The sequence below is a fragment of the Ceratocystis lukuohia genome (assembly GCF_044167205.1).
Source record: "Ceratocystis lukuohia strain C4212 chromosome Unknown Supercontig1_pilon, whole genome shotgun sequence".
NCBI lineage: Eukaryota > Fungi > Ascomycota > Sordariomycetes > Microascales > Ceratocystidaceae > Ceratocystis > Ceratocystis lukuohia.
The window spans coordinates 3,001,798-3,017,859 of NW_027263520.1; the positions used below are offsets into that span (position 1 = coordinate 3,001,798).

The window sequence follows — 16,062 nt, forward strand, 5'->3', positions numbered from 1 at the left end:
GGACGATTCATGATGATCTTGGGTGTGTGCATAGAAGCCGATAGAAAAGGTCCCTTGAGCCCGTCGAAGTAAAAGCCGAATAGACATGCAAAGTCCTCAGCATAAGCAGTAAGCAAAGCACGAGTTCAATGGTGGCTAAGGCCTGTGGAGTACATATTTGTGTACCTGCTGGGTTATTTCCTAACCTTGCGTGCGCCCCGGCTTTTCCGCGTCTAGAAGTGTATCCCCTCTGCAAAATTTAGCATAGAAGTGACATTGGTTGCCCACAGCAGAAGCCCATGCTCAGCAGAACTGCTCATGGCTTTGAGAAAGAGCCACAATTAACGGTCGCAAGTGACAACAGTGGGCTAGGTCAAACTATTTAGCAGGTTATTGCCTATCCCCTTGTACCCTTGCTAGTGCCTGTTGGTCCCTGATTGTGCCTGCATTGCTTTGTTATCTACCTGTTCCTCTTCCCCTGCTTCTTTATTTGGCAGGCTCTTCCCTCCTTGATCCGCCAAAGTCGAAGGGATAGAAGCAGCTGCCTTGCGCTGGCTATCCAATAAACAAGCCTCTTGTGTTGCACCCTCTGTTTCTGCTGTAGTAGTTACTCTGAGTTGCTGAAGTTGTGCCCCTTCCATGGGTGTTATCGCCAATCCTTCCTCCTTCTTGTCTGTAAATCCCTCCCTTTCTCTTTCCTTTTCTTCTTTTTGTTCTCTTCTTATTTTCTTTTCTTCTCTCCTTAACATTGGCCCTCACAATCTTCGTCGTTTTTGCACGTACTTTTCTTTCCTTTTTTCTTTTTTTTTTGTCAAGCATCACTGCACAACATCACAATAGGCCTTGACTTCAGGCTTGCCACTCATTTTTATATCTTGTGTGTGCAGTTTTGCCTCTTTCCCTCCTTCACGACGACCTAGTCGCCCTCCAACGTCCAGTCATTCCTTTGTCAACTCGCGTGCATAGCCTCTAGTTTAAGCGCATTCTTCCAAAGGGCCAACCGAAAAGTCTCGACCTCGACCTCACTGCACTGTCACGATACATCGCTTCTGTGCAAGAATCTAGGGCTCTTAATCCTTTGCCGACGCATCTACTTCATTCTTGTCAATACCGATTGCTGCCCTGCTTTCCTTAATTTCCAACCCAATCACGACGTCGACCGTCTAAGCTATACAAATACAAGAAGAAACCAAACGCGGGACACAACTGTCTGTCTTTCCTAGCGACATTTGCTCAGAAAACCGCCTTCGCATCGTTCACGACTCTTTATTCCAAAGCCAATAAGATAATGTTAACTGTATCTTGAAAGACAGTCTTCTTCATTCTTTCGTTTTGATTTTCTTTATTTGCCAACGACTTGCACGACAGCCATAGGCAAAAAAACACAGACTCATTCACTTTTGCCCAAGAAAAAAACTCATGGTTCATCCGACTTTTGGCGGCGAGGCTTATCGTCTCGGTCCCCGTATCCCATTATTTGACAAAGATGGCATCCCGATTTCCAGCCATGTTCTCTTCGAGTCTGCTCCCCAGATTAATGCTAGAGATAGCACCGACTCGGACTCTATCTGCAACGGGAACAACAAATCGAGCTATTGTGAAAAGCCCTACCAAACCAAGAATCTCAGACTCCCTATTGCTCTTGGTATAGCGTAAGTTTTCACCTAGAATATAGATTACAACCGAAACCGTCGCCTTTCTAACATCTCCTACAGGGTGCCGCTCGTATGTGCTGCTATTGCCTGTGTCTGGTTCTGGAATAAGAACAGACTCCGTGAAAGACGCGAGGATCAAGATGCGGCTGCCCTGGACTTTGATTACGGCATGGAAAATGGCACTAAAAACCCCAAGAACGGCGCCACTCCCGGTGTTGGAGGTACAGGCGAAAAGGGAGGCTTGCACCGTGGCCAAATTTCCATGGACATGAACCTGTCTTCACCTTACCTTTTGCCCCCTAAGATCCATGAGTCCCGCGAGTCCCTCAACTCGCTTACTCGCACTATTGATACTGAGGCCGACCCGTACCGTCCCGTCACCCAGTATACAAACAGCGATGTTGGCTCTCTTCGGTCCTACCGTCGTGATCCTAACGATGCTACCTCTCTCTATGCCCCTTCTACGCGTCGCAACACTCGGATGAGCAACATGCCTGCCACGCCGTCTGCTGCTGTCACCAAGGACCCCTTTGAAATACCTCCTACGCCTCACTCAGCCAAGTTGAACCACCACCGCGCATCCCAGAACACCACTGGAACGCCTCCTGAGAATCCCTTTGCTTCGCCCCATGATGACAATCACGCTGGCCAAAAGAAGGCTTCTTCTACACCTTACCCTGATGACAACGGTAAAGACACTGGTCTTGATTTTGGTCTTCCTAAAGACATCCAGGAGCCTCCCGCCGCAATGGTGCATGGTGATCAGGCCAACAGCAGCAATGGCTCTTGGGAGTTGGCTGCCGCAAATGGTTCTTCCGGGTATGATATGCCTGATCATTCCCACCACTTGGCTGTTGAACTTCCCAACCAGCCGGCATCCTCTGATGGTGGCAACCAAGCCTCAGCCCAGCTTTCGATCACTATCCCTCCTGCGTCCGTTGGAACTGTTAGCCACGATATCCCGCAGGTTGCTGTGCCTTACCCTGAAGATGACAACACTACTCAGCCTACATACCCTGATGACATGTATGACGATGAGCCCCGCGGTCGCATTGTCCGCCGGTCCATTGATCTTGGTGCTGGTGGTAACGATGGTGGTCTTCTGTCTGCTCCTGCGAATGAGAATAAGAGAATCTCTATTGGATTCCGCCCACTGCCTCCGGATGATATCATGGACAATGAAGACCCGGAGTACCGTGCCAACCGCATCCGTTCTTTCTATAAGGAGTACTTCGAGGATTACACCAGAGGTGGCGATGCCCCTGATGTTCCGTCGCTTCCTCGTCAGTATCAGAACGGTGGTGGAAGTTACTATGAAGACTACGACCCTTCGTATCTTGGAGACACCTACTTGGATACCAAGACGAACGCTTTTGTCATGCCCTATGCCCAGCCTGTCACTCGCCGTGCTATGACCCCTCCCCCAACTCGTGGCCCCCAGATGCGAGGTCCTCCCCGCTTCCGCACGGACTCTGCTCTAGGACCTCGGTCTGGGTCTTCCGCCTCTCAGATGAGACCTGGGTCTTCTGCTTCGGCCAGACCTAGAAAGAGAGGCCCTCCTCCTGCTGCCTTATCTACCCTACCCAACCCCGCTAAACTTGGTAGCGATACCCTTACTCTTCTCAGTGCAACCGACTTTGCTCCTCCGTCGAGCATGGCCGATCGTGTTGCCGGAAGGTCACAGAGCCCGACTCTAGAGAAGATTCAGTATGCCCCGAAGATACCCGTCTCGACACCTATTATCGGCGCGTTCGATGAACTGGCGTCGGTGCCTAGCCCTCACATGCTTAAGAGCTCAGCGACTCTCAGCAATCTAGACTTTGCACCGCCGCGGCGATTCAAGGACCAGGACGAGATGAGCGATGCCGGCAGTATCCGCAGTAACCGTAGTGGTCTGTCAGCTATTCAAACCCAGGCTATCCGCTCAGGCGCTGGACGAGTCAGCAAGCTTCCTGAAGACATGGTTTTTACGCCGACGGACATGTCATCAGCTCTGAAACCTTCATGGGGCATGCGGCCGTAGATGACGATGCAACGTTGAAACCTGCCAACCTGAACAAAGTAGACATTTGATTGTTCCTTTTCTGATTCATATTCCCCCTTTTGTTTTTGGTTCTTTCTTTTCGTTTTCCGTTGTCCTGTATATACGGCGGCATGAGGCTCGGTTGTCATTTTCCTTTTCTCATCCTCATTCCTCCCCCCCCTTCCCCCCTTGAGCCTTGGTATTGTGAGGGCTAAAACATGTTGACGAGATGTGACTCTTTGGTCTCCATGCTCGTCCCTCTGTGTCCTCTTTCCCTATTTTCTTCTTATTACCTTGCTCAGTTCATGGGCCTTAACGTCTTACGCATACTTTTTGTCTAATACTAAGTCTAGCCGTGTCCATCGCCATTGGAAGGGGAAAACGACCCCCATCCAAGGGGATCCTCTTTTTATAGTTTTCTTTTACATCAGTCTTGTTGGGAGCACGGCGCAAGTGTTGTTTTCTGTCTTTCTTGTTACCAAATCAGCCACCTCTTATTTTCCTCAGCGCTACGCTGTCTTTCTATCTAGCTTGGGCGAGTCGCGTCCCTCTATCTTATATTTATTTAGTCTTCCACTTTATCATTTGACACCTCGTCTTGTTTAGCCACCGATATACACTTGTTTATGTCCTCTTCGCCACCCTCGATCGGGTGAAACAACAAAAAAAAACAAAGAAGTAAAAAGAAAGAAACCTCCGACGGCATGCTAACATTATCGTGAACTCCCCGCGGGACTCGAACCCGCAACCTTCAGATTAGAAGTCTGACGCCCTACCATTGGGCTAGGGGAGCTGCTCAGCCAAGCTCAACGAGAATAATCGATGCAAACAGTGTACAACAATGAGGGGTGTAGGGAGGCTATGAACCAAGTCCGGCGTCGTTTGATCTCTGTGATTCCCGTAGACGTTAAATATTTTCAAGTTCAAGAGTCTATGAACGCATAGGGAGCCTTGCAGAGGGTTAATTCTGTCTGGTAACCAGTCCGGCATCGTTTGACCTCTGTGGTCACCGTAGACGTTAAATATATTCAAGTTCAAGTTCAAGAGGTTGTGCGCCTGGAGGTCATTGCCGGCTCACGATAGTGTCAGGCGGAAAAGCCTCCTGGCTGCAAAGCCAGACCCTAAAAAATCATGAGAGATCCTTGAAGCCGACGCAGCGTCGTTTGATCTCAGTGATTCCCGCAGACGTGAAATATATTCAAGTTCAAGGGAGGCTATATGGGACATCATGCCGACAGCTGGTGGCGGGCTTGTAGACAGATTTTCTTTTGTTTTGCATGTGGTTGCCATCAACCAAAAAGACTAGAGAACCAACACTGGAACTCGACAGGCGCGTCGTCGGGCTATGCTGCGTGGCGTCTTCCTAGCTTCATTGCCGGCCCCTAGAAAGTCACAAGATGCTTGAAATCTATGCGTTCCTGTTACTTCTGGTGGCCCGGGAGGTGCTCTCGTCCGGAACATGCCATCGTATTGCTGCGAAATAACAGTAAGTGGGCGTTAAGTAGTACATACATACCCAAGGGCTACACGGAGAGTAAGTAGACGTAACCCAATGAAATAACAATAGCTATACGGGAAGTCATCGTAACATCCAAACTCATGTTCACGTCATGCGGAAAGTCAATTCCTATCCTCGCAGAAATAGGACACTTCTCACACAAGAAGGGTGATTCGTCAACTCAACCAAATAAATCCAAGTCGAGTGAAATCACATGTGGCCCCTGGATAGTCTTTCTAGGAATTACTTGGCTGCCCTCTTCGTTTTGACCCCATGTGAACATGAGACGGTTTGATTTCGCGGGATGGGAGGGAGGTTAGTGTAACCAGCGCTGGGCAACAAGCAGAATAGATGATGTTGTAAGCAATATACAATGCGGCGTCCTCTTTAGCTATGCTTCGGCGACTTCGAGCCAATGCGTTTGTGTGCCCTACCAATGACAGGAATGAGTGAAGACCGGAAAGCAACATGGCATGGACTTGGAGATGTCTTGTGGCTATAAAAAACCACCTAAATCAAACGACGCAACAGTAAAATCGGAAATGTAATGCACTCCTAAATCATCGATTGACAGCCTGCTTGTCTGCGGCCTGGAACGCCCAACGTCGGACTTGCTATTCCTTGCTTCCTTCGAGGCCTGTCTGAGGACAACTCGAGAACATCAGATTAGGCAGTTCGTTTGTGAATGTGTATTTGAATTACGTCTATGCCGAGAGTTCACTCTTTTTGGGTAGTTGTGATGTCTCGGAGGAGGAGGAGGAGGGTTGTGATTTCTTCGATGTTGGTCTCAGGGAAGTCGAGATTGGTGGCTCGCGCTGTTCAACCTGCCCTTGATTTTATTCACCTCCTCTTCCATAGCCCCCACCAAAAATATTTTTTTCTTTCTCCTTATATCCAACCCATCAGATATTATTCTGAGTCTTGTTTCACTTGGCTTTCCCTCCCTCATGCATGAATTGATGCCGGGTTGGCGGACGCAAACTCCAAAGAAAATCCGCCGCTGTTAGCCTGCTCGCATACATAACATGCGTGTGTTGTTATGTGCTTCGGTTCTTTTTTAGCGTGAAAAGGTAGCCCAGCCAAAGCCACGCTGAGGTTCATTAATGATCCTGGTGGCGGGGACGAGAGAGCTTGCCGTTGTTCCGAAGTTTCCTAGCTGTTAGGCCAGAGAATTCAAGCTAGGGCTGGGACTGGAACAAGAGGTATAAACTGCGTTATGCTTCGGAAGCGGCATAGCATACTAGATTGCGAGTTGTTGGATAGGCATAAGACGACGGATTACATGAGCAACACTGAGCCCTGCGACGATGACAGCGGCTCGTATATTCCAAAGCATGTAGTCACAGACTAATACTACACGCACTACATACCGGCCCAAGGGGCTGCGAGTTGATTTATAGTCTGTATGCTAGCCCCCGATACGCGACCTTCGTCCGCGGCATTCTTCCCTTCAGCTGGGCAAGGCAGGCAAGAAGTCTCTGACTCCATAGGTGTTTTCAGAGACTTGAGTTTGGGCGAATGCCTGCAAAACACTTAATGGGCTATGCATGGTAGCTGCAGTAGCGCACTTGGCCACGCAGAACCAGCCAGCATTTCATTGCGCCAGCCAGCGTCGTCGCCAGTCAGGGGTTAGAGTTAGATTGTCCTCCCTTGACATTAGCTGTGCTTTTGGTGTTTGTTGTCCTCCCTCAGAACGCTGTTTCTGCCAGCGTGTAGTGTAAACAAAACATCTTATGTCCCCTGAGGAACAGTGCGTCGGTCGCCCTCTTCCCATGCGAGTCGTAAGCCAGGGGCAGAAGTAAGCCAGATTAAGAGACAAGCAAGCCAGGCCAAGCCAAGCCTCCCCCGAGGCCATCACACGGTTTTCTTCTTGCCCTACGACTTGGTCGCTGGAGGAAAGACATTCTAGGGAAGCTCGTGCTGCTAGCTAGGGACGAGGGCCATTAGTACTCAGGCCTTGGTTGGTGCGAAAAAAGGCATTTCTGCTGTGCATGCATGCAATTAGTGCAGTGTATGCAGCACACCCCTGCTCGCAAAACAAAGAAAGGAAATTGAGAGAACAAAAAACCAAGTCTGTCAGACTGAGGAAAAAGACATGGGAAAAGATAACGCATACAAAGCCAGTCAGTCTTTTGGTGGAGGGAGGGTTGCTAGGAAAGGAGCCGCTCGGGTACCAGGAAGAAAAGGAATCATCTCCCTGTACGTATTAGGGTCTAAACGGCTAGGGTTTGCGCACAGCGTTGTCGTATCATATCATACCAGGGCACAGGGATTATGACTAAAAAGAACGAAGATTTGATTCATCCATTCTTGCGGCCAGGGCGCAAGGCACAGACCAGGTCAGTCGAGTTGCTAGTGCTGATTGCTCGTTGCTGGTTGGCAGTGACCTGGCCGCGGCCTTTCCCATATCATGTTTGAATCCTTGGGGAGGAGAGGGGAGGGTTATGGGGGTTATGGCCCCTGAAGGGTCTAGATCTGTGACGTGGGTGTTTGTTTTCTGTTTGTGATTGCATTGGCTGTCAATAATGCAACCCGAGTTGGAGTGACGCAGATTGCGAGTCTAAAGAGAGCAGCCGATATTGGCTGCGGGTGAATCAATCGGCTCATATATTGCTGGCTGGGCAGGCCGTGTGTCTGTTACAGTGTTTTGGGTGTCAGTGGTGGTGATGGGGCGCTGAGACCAGTAAAAGCGGCTGGTCAAAAGCGGGAAGCCGCTGCTACAGGCCGCCAAGGGCCTCTATAAGCCCCTAAGGAGTTGGGCTTGCAGTGGACGGCCGCTAGAGCATGCGCTTGCGCCTCGTTAGTTTCTCACCACGTAGCTGAGCTGAGAATTGTATTGTTTTTGCCTACGCCTGGACTGGCGCTTGTTTAGGCCTTTGCTGTTGGCTTTTATACTGCATTCCTCTCGGTTGTCGTCTTCTTTCTTGCTTGGCCTGTTTGGCCTGTCTGACGCTTTTGGCCTCGAGTGCCTTTCATCGGGCTGTGCTGTATGCTGTATGTAGCGTATCCCGCGCCCTAAAACCCGTGCTCTCTGGCTTTGTTGTCGCATCGTCTTTTCTTTCCTTCGCCCGCCGCCTTCAGACTGTCTATTGACGCCGTGGGAATTCGTGCTCTGCAGGGCCAAGAGTGAAGTGTGTTTTCTGCCGAGGATTCAGGAGCATTTCGCCGCTTTATGGTTTATGTCTGTCTGTCGTGGAAACGTCATTACAATAGTTCTCGGCCAGTTATAGCCAGAGCAATCTTCCGCCTACCTATTCGCTGACAGCGACGATAAAGGCCTTTGCTTCAGCCTCGTGCTTTGTTGACACACAGCAGCATTACAGGTCAGTCTCCCCACAGCCCTCCCCTCCCCTCCCCCTCGTCTGCATTTTCAATGCAACAGGCCTCACCGTTGCCCCATTCCTTTCGTTTCTTGTTTCGTCGAACTCTGGGCTTGGGGGCTTGCTTGCTTGCAACGCTGGTTGCTCTGGTCGTGCTTTCTAAGGAACGACCGCCTTGGGTGCTCTCGTGCCCAAGGGCCTTTTTGTTTCGAGGATCGCTTTCTGGACCCTCTGCTTTTCGTGATCCATTGTCCATCGTGGCCATCTTGACACTGGGTTATGCTCAGGCTGAGGATAAATTCCTAGACACACGTTAAGAAAGGGTAGCGACACAACCATATATATTTTTGCTCGTGTCGACCTCATCACAGGTCCTGCTCAAGCTCTCGCCGTTCATGTTGGAATCAGCTCAGCGAGAGACAAGAAACGAAGCTGCATCAAATAAAGGGCCATGATATAGACAAGGGGGATTAATACGAGAAAGACCGCTATACTCACGATTTAATTCTTCTTCTTTGATCTTGACAGGAAGCATTCCACGCTAAGCACCCAGCACCTGAGCGAAGGACGACTTACGGTTCGTGTTTTTTTTTCGATTGCGCCTAATTTATTCCTTTTTTGTTTTTTATTTTTTTATTTTTTTATTTTTTATTTTTTATTTCTATTTTTTTTGGTTTTACTTTTTTTTTTCTTTTCTTTTCCCTCTCTGATCGACTTCTCTTACTTTGTTATTGTTCCATTTTTCTTTTTTCTTTCCTTTTTCCTTTTCCCACCCTTTGCCCCGTGCGCCTGCATCTCTTATTCCATCAAAAGCGTCGTGCGTCCCGCCGAAGCAAAGTCAAGACGAGCTCGCTCATCTTTTCTCTTGTTTGGCCAACTCTCTGATATCTGAAAGGTAGGCAGGCCCTTTATGCACATTATCGCGACCCTTCGTCTTTTCACCCCCCTTTCAGCTCGTGTGTTCATCCCATCGCTCTCGCCGTCTAAGCCGTTGCACATTCGTTTATTGCTGCCTTTTTAAAACGCGGTTTATGACTGGCCCCCCTCTCTTTGCCTCTCTCTTATCTCTCTCTCTCTCTGCGCCCCTATCTGCGCTGTGGTGTCTTGTATCCTCTGGCTAATCTGATTTTACTTTCTCTCTCTCAGCTTAATCCATCTTCAAGATGTCGGCTCCTACTGCGAGTACGATTTTGGCTCCAAGCAGCAATCCTGTCGCTCCATCTAATGTCGCCGACACTCCCGCAGCATCTTTGACTGACTCTCTTCCTTCCTCATCTCCAGACGTGCCTACAACGTCGGCAGCCGACTCCAATGTCGCCGCTTCATCTGCTCCTGCCGAGACGACATCCGCTGCTCAGCCCACCTCCGCTCAGAGCACACCCGCTGAAACCCAAACATCTACTCCAGAGGCCACCACTGCTGCTCCCACATCAGCGGCCCCAGAGACGACCTCGGCACCAGCAGAACCCACGTCAACAAGCACGCCAGAAACTTCCTCACCAGTCACCACATCGCCTGCATCGACAACGCCAGTGACAGATCCTACCACCAGCTTATCGTCGAGCATCTCCACAACTCCTATTAGCGTCTCATCTTCCGCCACTGATGTGACGTCTAGCCCCGGCCAAACAACCACAGCCTCCATCTCCACCAGCACTTTCGTCACCACCATCACGTCCACAGACAACAGCGACAGCTCGGCCACAAGCACTGAATCATCTTCTACAGCATCTTCAACTGCTGCTGACTCGGGCAGCGGAGGGAGTGGCGGCGGCGGCGGTCTGAGCGATGGCGCCCGAATTGCTATTGCCGTAGTCGTCCCTGTTGTTGCTATCGCTGGTCTTGCGGCCGGTGGCCTCTGGTGGTGGAAACGTCGGAAGGCTCAGCAGGTTGCCGAGGAGGAGCGCCGCAAGGAAGCCGAGGATTACTCGTACAACCCCAATGGCGATCCCACCATTCCTGGTGCCGTGGCTTCAGCTGATGGCTCATATGAGATGCGTCAAGAATCGAACACCGGCTATCGTGGCTGGGGAAACACCACCATTGGGTCTACGGGCAGAAAAGCATCCACCACACTCTCGGGCCCTGTGGCCGTGGCCTACTCTGACGATACTAGTCCTTCGCACGGCGCTCCCGATGCTCGCTCTGGCGATCGCTTACTTGAGTCACAGGCCGATTCGTACTCCCCCGAAGGCGAGATTCTTGGAGCCATGGGGACTGGTGCTCAGGGACAAGGAGGTGATGTGCACCGCGGGCTGTCTAATGCTTCGTCCTCGTACAGCGCGGCTGGAAGATCCGATGGTTCTGGCGATGGCAACATCGGCGTCGCTTACAGCGGTGTCGTCAACAACCAGTTCTATGACCAATATGGAACGGCAAATCCCTACGATGTTCAATACCAAGAAGGATACGGCCCGAACGGCCATGGCGGCGTGGCGGGCGGTGTCAGCAGTCTACAGCCAGGGGAACTACCTGGACAGCCTGTCATTCGAGATAACCCGGCGCGCCGTAACACGCGTATTGAGAGTCCGTCTCATTTCCCACAACAGAGCGCTGGCATTGCACAGAATTTCTAGTCTGCTCTGATCTCTTGATACCGCACTTGCCATATCATCTTCGATCTCCTCCTTTGCCACATACTGTTAACACGACGACTAACGGATTTATCTTTCTTTTCACCACTTAAACCCTTCACATCTCCTCGATTTATGATGCCCGTCCCAAACAAACTCTTTGGGATTAGGAGCGCCTGCCAGACATCAATTTTTTTTTCTTTTTTTCGAATTTTTGATTCCTTTTTTTTCCGCATCTCTACATCCAGTTCTCCGATTTAGCTATACGAGACATTAGTTTAGCTCTTTTGTCACTGATGCAAAGGCGAAGTGGCAAGGCGACCGTCCGCACTTGCAAATAGTGTTTGGCGTCATCCGTATTCAGCTTTTTGGGTTGACTCGTCTAGTCTAGCAGTCTCTCTTGTTTCTTTTAAAGCTCATTGGTGGCCAATTTTCTTTTCTTATTCTTTTCAGCTGAACTGGCAGGTCTTGTGATGCTGAAATCTTACATCGTCAACCCTGACCACCAAGACAACAGCCTGTCTTTCTCCCCTCTTTTTTCTTCTGTCATGGACGTGCCGTCCTATCCTCTCTTTTCTTCTCTCTTTTTTTTCTATTTTGACACCACCTTGACAACTCTCTTTTTTCCCTTTTGCTTCTTATATATCCCCCTCTTCATGTTTTGTTAGTTTTGGAAATTTTACTTTTTTACTTGTTTTTTTTATCACCTTTCCTTCTCCCCTTAATTTGGCTCTCACAAAATAGGAGTATTGAAACCCCGCTGCGTTGTCACGCTACTGTCATTGCCACTTTCTGCTACCGCTAGGGTAGCGGTGCAACTCATCATGCAGGCTTCCATTTGTAATGATTGGTTCTACCGAGAGACAAACTGTTGGATCTCTTTTTTATATATACAGTGTTGCACTAGACCGCTCAGATTTCAAAGACAGGCATGAAAAGTGAATATATCGTAGTTGTACATGCTCATCCATCGTCTATGTTGAGGTTCACCCATGCTGTTATATCCCTAATACCTCTCTCTGCTCACCCCTTCCTTGACTTTGTCCATCCCGCACATGCCTTCGCTTAGGTATCTCCGCGCCCACCAAAACCTGCATGCCGCAATTTCATGCTCCGTCATATCTCGGACTTGCCACGGCGTTCCACAACGCCCACCTGTTTCATAGACAAGCTCATCGTTGCCCTTGCCAAAGACCATGATCTTACCTTTTCCTGGCGTCCCATCTGGCTCTCTGCCTTCTCCGAGCGGCGACACAAACAGCGGCCAGTCACTTAGGCCTCCCTCACCAACGCCGACCACATCGCCATTGCCTACAATGAAATCCACCAACAGCCCATGCATGCGGTTCGCCACAGCCGTCAGACCCGGCAGGCCGTCCAGCTGCTCCATATCATGCGTGACGCCTAGTTCGCTATCGCCGTGACAGGACATAGCATACGGCTGGCTTTCCGATGCCCACTCCCAGACTCGAGCCGGCGCCTTGTGCCGGCCACCGGCCATATGCGCGCTGTATAGCACGGGCGTGATATAGGCCCAATGTGCATATGCGGCTTCTAGCCGACGCCACTGCGCACCATACCGTAGCTGTTCGTCGATCGATGCGGGCGCATACGGGCTTCCGGGAACATCAGGCGAGGGGTACAGCCGCTCAAGCTCGTCAAGGTCTGCAGACGCCATGGCGCCCGGCAAAAGACGGGCAAAGAAGGCCCGGAATTCGGTATTAGTGTTGAGCCCGGTAGGCACGAAAAGCGCGCCTTCGTTGGTGCAGAAGCCGGTCATAAGCGGGACGCGATCAGCACGGGATGTCTCCCAGAGTAGTGATGGTGCAGCTTTGATGGTTGCGGGTGTTGGGGTCATTGTAGATGCAGATGTAGACGTAGACGTAGAATCGCTCGGACTCGCAAACCCGCTGTCAACAACCGGCTGGAACGGCCAAAAGATACTCGGTGCATCGTGTTCCCACACGCTGTATGCAGCACGGCACAAGCGACTAAGCGGCAAGGCCCGCATGGTGCTGAGAAGCTTTGCGGGCTGGTTTGGGTCACCGCACTCGCGCGGAATTCCTGCAGCGTCTAGAAAGGCGTTGAATTGTCCTGTTAGCCGCGGGTGTTGGACGTCAATGACGCACCGCGCCGTCGGCGCCCCGCTTTCAAGGATCACGCGGCGAAATGGGCGTTCTACGCCTGTCTCATAGCCAAGAAGAAGGTGTCCGACCTATCATATCATATCAAGCCATTGCGTGGTTAGCTTGTCTTCCATACTGCAGTACTACAATCTCTCTAGTGACAGGGCTTACCATATGTGCACCTGCACTCAAGCCCATGAGACTGACGTTTGTCTTATCGCCACCAAATGCACCAATGTACTTCTGCACCCAGTCTAATGCCAGGCGCGCATCCCAAATACCTGCATTTAGGGTGCCTGGAGCGTCTTCATGTGGAGCCATGCCGGCAAGTTTGCTAACCTGCGCACCACCTAGAAAGCCCAGTAGACCAAGGCGGTAGTTTGCGGCGACGATAATCAGCGGAGAACGTGACCAGGCTGCCATAGAGTGGAGATTGCGGACTAAGCTGCTGCCAAAGTTGAATGAGCCACCGTGGAAGAAGACGACTACGGGGAGGTTCTGGGCGCTTGTTTTGCCCTTCATGCCATCCTCGCCACTCCTATCGCACTCATTTCTACTCCTATCATGACTTTCGCTGACCGCACTGCGGTACACCTGTAGATTTAAACAATCCTCTCCCTCGTCATCGTTATTGCCGCCTCCTGTCTCTGGTGCCGTGCTCTTACGCTCCTTCGCATCGCGAACTTCCCCTGCTGCTAGCGGCGCAGCCATACGGGCACGGCAGAACCGGTTTGCTCCGCTTGTGTCGGTGCCGAATGGAATGCCATGAAAGACGTCGACGCCGTGGGGACAACCCGATGCCTCGGCAGGTAAATGGAAACCCAGATACTGGCCGTGGCCGATCGTCACGACTGGGTCGCTTCCTGGGCGGTCCTTGACTGCGGCATTTGATTCTGGCTGGACGAAGGCCATGGCTTTAGTGCATAGCCCGTGTATATATGCTGTGTTTTGTTTTATTTTACGATCGAATGATATAGAAGATACTTGCGGAGCGGTGTGGGGCCTGCCGTGTATCTCGGTTGCAGATCTAGCTCAGCATTTTTGTACTGGCGATTGGCTTTGTTTTAGTAACGAATCCTAATGCTGCAACGCCTAATTTTATGCCCCATATATTAGTTACCATATATCGGGACCGTAAGAAAATACCTTTACTCACATTGTATAACGTCAATGATAAGCGAATGCACCAACTATGCGAACGCACCAGAAATCTTCCAATCCCTCATTTTCGCATTTAATCGACTATTTGTCCACCAAAAAACATGGCGCAACCAAAAAATGAGGCTAATATTGTTCTCGCTCTTCGGGCCCTTCAAACTAACCCGGAATTAGGTCTCCAACCTGCCGCTAGATTATACCAGGTGGATTATCATACCCTTTGTCGCCGACAGAATGGGATTCAATGTCGACGCAATAACATCCCCAACTCACGCAGACTATTCGATCTAGAAGAGCAGGTCATTGTCAAGTTCATTCTTGACTTGGATTCGCGAGGGTACCCCCCGCAACTACGTGGTGTTGAAGAAATGGCCAACTGACTGCTCGCCGACCACGACGCGTCACGCGTCAGCAAGCGCTGGGCTTCCAACTTTGTCAAGTGACAGCCAGACCTCAAGGCGCGTTTTAATCGTAGATATGACTACAAGAGGGCCAAATGCGAAGATCCAGCTATTTTTCGCAGTTGGTTCACGCTTGTGGAGAACACAATTGCAAAATACGGTATCAGCCTCACTGATGTCTACAACTTTGATGAGACTGGCTTTATGATGGGTGTCATTGCAAGTGGAATTGTCGTCACAGGTGCAGAAAGGCGTGGAAAGGCTAAATCATTGCAGCCTGGAAACCGGGAATGGGTCACAGTTATTCAGGCGATTAATGCTGAAGGCTGGGCAGTCGCACCATTCATCGTGGTTTCGGGCCAATATCACCTCTCCAGCTGGTACCGAGAAAGTAACCTGCCAGGGGATTGGGCTATTGCCACGACTCAAAATGGGTGGACCGACAATGATACAGGTCTTAAGTGGCTCAAGCACTTCAATCACCATACAATAGCCCGATCAAACAGTCGCTATCGGCTTCTTATCGTCGATGGGCATCAAAGCCACCACTCAGCCGATTTTGAGAAATATTGTGAAGAGAACCACATCATCACACTTTGTATGCCAGCTCATTCCCTTCATCTACTTCAGCCTCTTGATGTCGGGTGCTTTGGGCCACTGAAGAAGGCTTATGGTTGAGAAATTGAGCATCTGATCAGGTGCTCGATAACCCACGTTTCCAAGGCTGATTTCTTTCTGGCTTTTTATGCTGCCCACCAAGCAGCTATGACGGAAAGCAATATCAAGGGGGGTTTTAGAGGCGCTGGAATCATTCCTTTGGATCCAGAAAGTGTGATATCTAAGCTTGATGTGCAGCTACGGACTCCAACACCGATCGAGGAGGAGGCCGGCCCCCCCGACCCTTGGGTTTCTAAGACGCCAAAGACAGTGCTAGAAGCCAATTCTCAATCTGAATATCTTGAAAAGCGAATTAGAAGGCATCAAAGCACCTCCCCAACACCAATTATCCAGGCACTTGAGTCATTTTCAAAAGGAATGAACACAACAATGTGCCGGAACACCTTGTTGAAGTCCGAGGTCCAGATCCTTCGACAGGCAAATGAGACCCTTAGCAGGCGTCATAGAACAAAAAGAACTATACTACAGAATAGAGGGGAGATGAATCTAGATGAGGGAAGGAGTGAGACTGATCAGAAAGACGTTGATGCGCAGGTGATGGCAGAATTATCCCGAAGTGGTGGTCAGGGAAGGTCAGGATTAGCGAGGGTAAGGCTGTGTAGAACTTGTGGAAAGGCTGGTCATAATTCAAGAACTTGTCAGAAAGCTGCT

At 50.3% G+C, this 16,062-nt stretch overlaps 3 protein-coding genes across 3 annotated transcripts; 2 read left to right on the forward strand and 1 right to left on the reverse strand.

Moving 5' to 3' along the window:
* Positions 1–1,398: 1,398 nt before the first annotated feature.
* On the forward strand, positions 1,399–3,657 carry HOO65_010752 (uncharacterized protein; the record flags this gene model as incomplete). The annotated part of the gene is made up of 2 exons (XM_071005523.1): positions 1,399–1,631; positions 1,695–3,657. The coding sequence occupies 2 exons, from the start codon at positions 1,399–1,401 to the stop codon at positions 3,655–3,657; spliced, it is 2,196 nt and encodes a 731-aa protein (XP_070862574.1).
* Positions 3,658–9,638: 5,981 nt separating this feature from the next.
* HOO65_010753 (uncharacterized protein) lies at positions 9,639–11,051 on the forward strand (the record flags this gene model as incomplete). The annotated part of the gene is made up of 1 exon (XM_070999791.1): positions 9,639–11,051. One exon carries the CDS (start codon positions 9,639–9,641, stop codon positions 11,049–11,051), a length of 1,413 nt encoding a protein of 470 aa, XP_070862575.1.
* Positions 11,052–12,113: 1,062 nt separating this feature from the next.
* On the reverse strand, positions 12,114–14,086 carry HOO65_010754 (Lipase 1; the record flags this gene model as incomplete). The annotated part of the gene is made up of 3 exons (XM_071005596.1): positions 12,114–12,139; positions 12,204–13,263; positions 13,346–14,086. 3 exons carry the CDS (start codon positions 14,084–14,086, stop codon positions 12,114–12,116), a joined length of 1,827 nt encoding a protein of 608 aa, XP_070862576.1.
* Between the last annotated feature and the right edge of the window lie 1,976 nt (positions 14,087–16,062).